Here is a 6,419-nt window from a genome sequence, read left to right as displayed (position 1 = left end):
GGCTCCAGCTGGCTCTGCCACCAACCACCACAGACACAGCGTGTGGTCACTTTCCCCAGACGAGGTTGCACATGAAAGCAGGCTGCAACTTCTCCAGGAATAATGCTGCCTCCAGAGGAAATACAGACCTTTCCACAGAGGACGTAGGCAGCTGTCACGGTGCACTTGTAGATTCTCCTTTACTGATCGCCTGATTAGAAGTTCGTGGCACCCATTTAAGTCCTAAAACTACGTTGTGGTGACCCCAAAACCAACTGGTCATTCCGAAGGAATTCAGGGGTTCAGTGTCCACAAATCCTGTTATGCCCTCACTCTGGTCACACCTGCTGCAAAGCTTCAAAAACCAGAAGGACGGGACTTCTCCTCTGGGATGCCTGCCCATCAGAGCATGCAAGGAGTTTGCTGGGCTTGTCCTGCAATACTGGCTTTCATCCTCCAAAATGATCTGGTTGCAGCAATTCTTTTGTACTCACATACTTACATCACTTCCAGACACTGGAACAATATTCTATTTTCATAGCTTTTTTGATTTTTTTCCACCTGCCTTGCATCTCTTTTCCAGAGAGATATTGCCATAGATTTGTCTGTGTTGTTCAATGTGGGTAGGGCTGGCTCTGCCTCACGGTCAGAGGCAGCTGTGAAATGCCCTCTTGAGTGGTGCTTCTCAGAAACACAATCACAGTATCACAGCATTTTCTGGGCTGGAAGGGACTCCCAAAGATCATGGAGCCCAGCACCTGGGCCTGCTCAGGACAGCCTTAAGAATCCCAGCCTGTGCCCAAGAGCAGTGTCCAAAGACTTTTGGAGCTCTCTCAGCCTTGGTGCTGGGAGCCCTTCCCTGGGGAGGCAGTTCCAGTGCCCAAGCCCCCTCTGGCTGAAGAACCTTTTCCTTCCATCCTACCCAAGCCTGCAGTAGTGCATCTTCCATGCCTTTCTCTTGGCTCTTCTCACTGGCCCCAAGACTCACGGCACTCTAGTGCCTGCCCTTCAGCTTTCCTTCTTCAGGAATCTGCAGACTGCTAGAGGGACCTGCCTCAGACATTCCAAGTGAAAAACACAGCAATGACACCTAATGGAGAGGAGCTGGGACAGAGGAGCTTGGGGTTTTCAGTGGTGAGGATGAGAAGCAAGGCTACCGACACATCTTGGCAGAATGAGTTTCATCTGGAGCGTTGTTTTGATCTCTTTCAGGTGGAAAGGAGAGGCACAATGAAAAGGAAAGCAAGAGTCCTCACTAAGCCGTGAGTTTTGGCCTAGGGTTAAAGGACAGCAAACTTGAGGAATGGCGAGCAGGACAGCTGCTCTTTCAGAGTCAGGGTGGGATTGGTCCAAGGCCGTGGCTGCACACCAGGTGTCTCTTGACCACTTGCCTTTCTTACGTCCACCTCCTTCTTCCTCTAGACACATCAATGTTGGCAGTGACTTTCAGGCCGAGCTCCCTGAGCTGCAGACCGGGCCGCCAAGTGAGGATGAAGAGCCTGCAACCCTGGTCTGGAAGCCCTTGGAGGAAGACGACCCTGACATGGAAAAACCGGACAGAGGTAGCTGTCTAGCTTTCCTTCCACTCCTGAGATAGTCAGGCATGTAAAATGCTGGTTTTTGGGTAAAAAGGCAGCTTTTGGCAGGCTCTGCTTCTCTCCTTGTCATGCCCATCTTCCCTTGTGGAAGTGGTAGGCGTAAGGACAATGCTCTGCTTCTGCAGCCGAGCAGGAAAAAGAGCAACTCTGCTGCTCTCCAAATGGGTCAGGGGCATGTGCCACTGGAAGAGGGGAGATTGGCCCCCACTCCTTATGCCAAAAGCTGCATGGAAGGGAGGGGCAGCACTAGGTGGGCCCTTGCTTCAGCTGCCCCTTGCTTTGCTCTCCCTTTCGTGCTCTCCAAGCTGCAGGCTTTAGCTCTTGTGCTTTCCTTCTGCCTTGTATGGCAAGCCTTCCACTTTGCTGGCTCAAGACTGACTTTGGGTGGGTTTTTGTTGTGCTTGCAGTCAGAGAACTGTTGGACATGGCCAGCTCCCGTGGCCTTCCCGGGGCAGCAGCTCAGCTGGAGCTCGCCCTGCACTGCCTGCACCAGGCTGGCGGCAGCGTTCCGGTAGGAAGCGGCTGTTTGGGCGCGGGCAAGAGTGGGCAGGGAATTGATAAGGCCCGGGCAGCGGGACAGCCTTTCTTGGCTGCTCCTTGAAGAAGGGAGTTCACAAGCAGCAGAGCACTCGCTGCCTGCTGTGTCTCGTCCAGCTGCGGCAGAGCTGAGCCCAAATGGCTCCAGCAGGGACAAGATCTCTCCTGGAGGCAGCGGCGCAGGGTCCTGCAGCCTGCTGCCTTGAAAACCTCCTGGAGATCTGTGTTCTCGAAGACATTTTGAGGGGCAATTCCCAGAAGCCGCAGTCAGCTGAGGCAATTTGGGGTGCAGGAGGAGCAAAATCATGGAGTTGGAGAGGAAAATGCTACCCTTGGGGAGCAGGAGCCACGGGCTGGGCAGCAGAAATGAGGGACTGGGAGCAAAGCACAATCTTTGACCCATATGAGAGCCAGTGGCCTGAATCCTCAGCTGAAGAGGCAAAGCGGCTGAAAGCAGCATGGGTGGGGTTTGGCTCCTTTTTTGTGTTGTGGGGCAGCTCAAGCATTTTCCTTTGCATCTTGCAGGAGGCTCTGGAGATGTTGCTCTCGGGGGGGCCTCCAACAGCTCAAGACCATCCCTTGGCTGATTATCATTATGCAGGTAACCTAAGCCCAGCTTCTTCCTTCTCTGACACGTGCTGCCGTGCCCTTAATGGCCGTGTCAAGCATTTCTGCTTCAATTAGTTGTGCTTTAAACTAGCACAAGATCTCACCTTCTCTGGGGACGGGGAAAGCACCAGCATCTACTCCTTCAGCTTGACTCGTTTTCCATGCTTTTTTCCCTGGGGAATGCCTGCTCTCGTCTTCATCACCTTCTGAGGGAGCAGACATGCACACACATTAATGATGGCTGGTGCCAGCTTGCTTTCGGCAGCCAGTGGGATCTGCTTCAAGTGGCTAGAGGGATCAATTCAGCTGCTGCTTTTTCTTGCCAGGCTCTGATAGATGGACACCTGAGGAGAAGGAGGCCTTCCAAAAGGCTTTCCACACCTACGGCAAGGATTTCCATCTCATCCAGAAGCAGGTAAAGCCACAGGACATTTCTCACCTTGGCAGATCATCAGAAGGGACATGTTAATTATTGCTGGTACCAAATACTGCACCTATGTCCCTCTCTTCTCAAGTACCAAAACTGTTAAAGTAGTCACAGAACAGGACATGGAAGGCCTGCGTGAAAATGATGATCCTGCCTCTGCAGCCCTTCTCTCCAGGCTGTTTTGGAAGACAAAGCTCTGTTCTGTCAGACTTGTCTCCCAGGTGTGCTGTTGCTTCCACAACACCTTGTGCTGGGATAACCGCAGTGAACAGGGCAAAGAAGAACTCTGCTAGGGGGACTTGGTGTTGGTCTGTGCATTATATGTGTTACCACATAGCACAATACTCGGTTTATTACATTGCATAATGCCTCTCTGACTCCTGCATATTGATTTCATTTTACACCCTCCTCAATTTTCTCCATGACTTTAATTCCTACTTTACTCTGTATTCTCATTGTTCTCCAATGCACCCTACAGGACGGCCGTTTCAGATTCCTTCTTTTGCTTTTCACAACAGATCCCAAGTAAGACCGTGGCACAGTGTGTGGAGTACTACTACTGCTGGAAAAAAGAGCAGAAACTTGCCAGCAGCACTCTTGCTCAGGTGAGTGGGAAGAAAATCCAGACATGCCAGCAGGGTCAAGAAACTGGCAGAAGGGCACAAACCCTGCTGCAAGCCATGCCAGACACCGCTTTGCCTGGCTCCCTTGGTCCCACGCAGCAGGAGAGGCGCAGCAGGTGCTGCCCGGGGCTTTCTTGTGCTGCTGCCCTGAAATACAGAATTGTGGAGCATAACCTTGACCAAACGAAGCAGCACCGCCACCAAAATGGGCTTTGACTCTCTACAAATCGGTTTCTCAAGGGCTGGCACCCTCAGATTCCTATCAGACCCTTCATTCCCCACTGCTTGCTAACATCAGCCATCTGGGCCGCCTTCATGGAGATGCTGCCAAATTTTAGAGATCTTTTGTAGCACCCCAGCATATCCTCAAGAAGGAGCTGCTGGTGCTATGGCACCTTTAATACTTTCCTTACCAGCAAACAGCAATTTGCTTCACAGAGAGAGACAGAGAGAGGGAGAGAGAGAGATTATTTTGGGTAGGAGAAAATGGGTAATCATGTGTCTTCACTAGTGTGACTGAATGTAAAAGACATGCCCTAGACATGTGAGGAGGAAAACCAGAGATAAATAGATGTTAGGCAGAGAGGTAGAAATAAGACATGTAGAACTATGGATAGCCACGTATTTATCCCACCCCCTTAGAGCTGTAGGAAAGGGGAGTATTTTCCTCCAAGTGCTGGGTTGGCAGCCTGCCGCAGCCCACTGCCATATCCAGCCCTTTTCTCAGCTCTTCGGGGTTTGGAAGAATTTGCTTAGGCCGATAGATTTTTGGGGTGGATGCTGTGAATTCCAGCTTTCTGAGAGGAAGGAAGCACTGATAAGGATTCTTTGATTTCCAGACTGCGGGCAAACGGAAGAGGAGGAAAAGCCCTCCCAGGAAGGAGACTGGGGAGACCGGGAAGAGAAGCCGCAAGCGGGCTGGCAGCGCGGAGTGTCCCTGCTGCCAACCGCGCCAGCCGCCCCAGCCGGCGGGAGGCCCCTTTCCGTGCGGGCAGTGCCAACGGTGCGCAAGCTCCTCCTCCTTCTGCTCCCAGCTGCCCCTTTGGCCTAAAGCACGCTGACCCTTTCCAAAGGCACCACAGGGCAAGCTGAGGCCACTTGCAGGATGGCCCCTGGCAGCCCTGCTCAAGCTTACAGCCCACTTGACACCCAAACAACTTCCTTCAAACCCAGCATTCCCAGTGAAACCTTGCCATGCCCCAACAAGACACAGTTCATACAAGCAGGAACACATGCATCAAAGCTTGCTTTGATGCTGCTGATCCAATTAAACCTAGGATCAAGCAAAAGGAGGAAGACATTTCAAAGAATTGAAACCAGAAAGATCAGACTCATGGTGCTGATCAATTTAATAAATACGTAACAGCCTGAAAAGATGGAAATTCATCCAAAAAGGGAGATCTCGGCGCTTGACTTAATGGTGTGTATGAAGTTAACAATGCATGGTTTGTTTCCTGTCTTCCAGGGAGTTTGAAACCATCGAGGAAAGGAACAAGCACAGGAGAAGACATCGCCCACGCAAGGATGCACAGCCTCTCCCCAAGAAGAAAAGGCCAAATTAGCCCTGCATTTGCCCCAGGCTAGCAAGAGTTAGGCGTCAAGAGGACTAGATAGAAATAAGATTGTTTTTCAAGTTTTTAGGATTCTTTATTCTTCTTTTAGTTTACCTGTTAGGAATCTCTCTGTTTATTAGTTAAGATACATTAGTATTTTAAAGATGTAGTAGTAGTGTTAGATTTAGCAATAAGTGTAAAAGGTTTGGTGTTTGTTATGCTTCAACTTTCCCCTTTTTGTCTTTGTTGAGGCACGATCTGTCTATATCATTAAACCAAAGTTTGTTCCATTTTGCCTTCTTGTCTGTATTAAATTCCTGGAGGCAGTATTCCTTACATTTCCTTGGTGTTGGAAACACGGCATTTGCCCTGAGAGAGCAATGGGGGCACATGAGTCCCCCCCAGGCCCAGCCCCTGGCTCAGCTGGCAGCACTTCCAGAGGCGTGTCCCCGTTACTGCCAATGAAATCATGGTGGAGCTTCCTCCTTTGAGTCCTGAACATCTCAGCTGGGAGTGGCTGGGGAGGCTTTGCTGAATTCAGTGCATTGGATCTAAAGGAGTGCTCTTGTCTCACTGTACTTGCTGGGATAAAAGTAGTGGGTTGAGGCCTTTTTGTTGCCCAGCAACATAACTTTGTTTCATTTTGGGGGACAGATGGACTTGAGCACCTTGGAGGACTTTTCTAACCTCTCTGATTCTAGAAAAGAAATATCCACATGCACCACAAAGACACCAGCAGTTCAGATTCAGTTTCTCTTTAAAGGACCAGGCTCTGAGCCTCCAGTAATGTCCTTAGCTAAAGCAGAGCGGCTGTGAACCTGATCCTCTCACTTCTCACAGCTTTGGTATTTGCGCCAAAGAAGAATCCAAGTCACTCTTTTACCGAGCCCAGCAAATGGCTCTGCCTAGCAAGGCTTTGGCAGCAGGGGCTGTGGAGGATGGCGAGGGGGCGAGGCAGGGGGGAATGGCCAGGCTGCTTCTGGGAAGTGACCAAAGCTTGCCCTTGCCTGCTGGAGCCAGTGCAGGTGGGATCTGGAGCCTACAAAGTATCTGCCTTGCAGTGGGCCTCATTCCAGATGTTTTCCCAGCAGGT

At 50.9% G+C, this 6,419-nt stretch overlaps 1 protein-coding gene across 1 annotated transcript in view; it reads left to right on the top strand.

The window, feature by feature from the left end:
* Positions 1-2,432: 2,432 nt before the first annotated feature.
* Positions 2,433-6,419, top strand: part of LOC135293258 (REST corepressor 2-like) — a 9,301-nt gene continuing 5,314 nt past the window's right edge. The window contains exons 1-4 of the mRNA XM_064407251.1: positions 2,433-2,715; positions 3,050-3,138; positions 3,669-3,755; positions 4,613-4,699. Coding sequence (XP_064263321.1) covers positions 2,481-2,715; positions 3,050-3,138; positions 3,669-3,755; positions 4,613-4,699 — 498 coding nt within the window. The 5' untranslated portion in view covers positions 2,433-2,480. The remainder of the gene's footprint in view (positions 2,716-3,049; positions 3,139-3,668; positions 3,756-4,612; positions 4,700-6,419) is intronic.

The sequence above is a fragment of the Passer domesticus genome, unplaced genomic scaffold, assembly GCF_036417665.1.
Source record: "Passer domesticus isolate bPasDom1 unplaced genomic scaffold, bPasDom1.hap1 HAP1_SCAFFOLD_96, whole genome shotgun sequence".
NCBI classification, from domain to species: Eukaryota; Metazoa; Chordata; class Aves; order Passeriformes; family Passeridae; genus Passer; species Passer domesticus.
The sequence above is the reverse complement of the archived record's forward strand: the minus strand, read 5'-3'. Positions and strand labels throughout refer to the sequence as shown.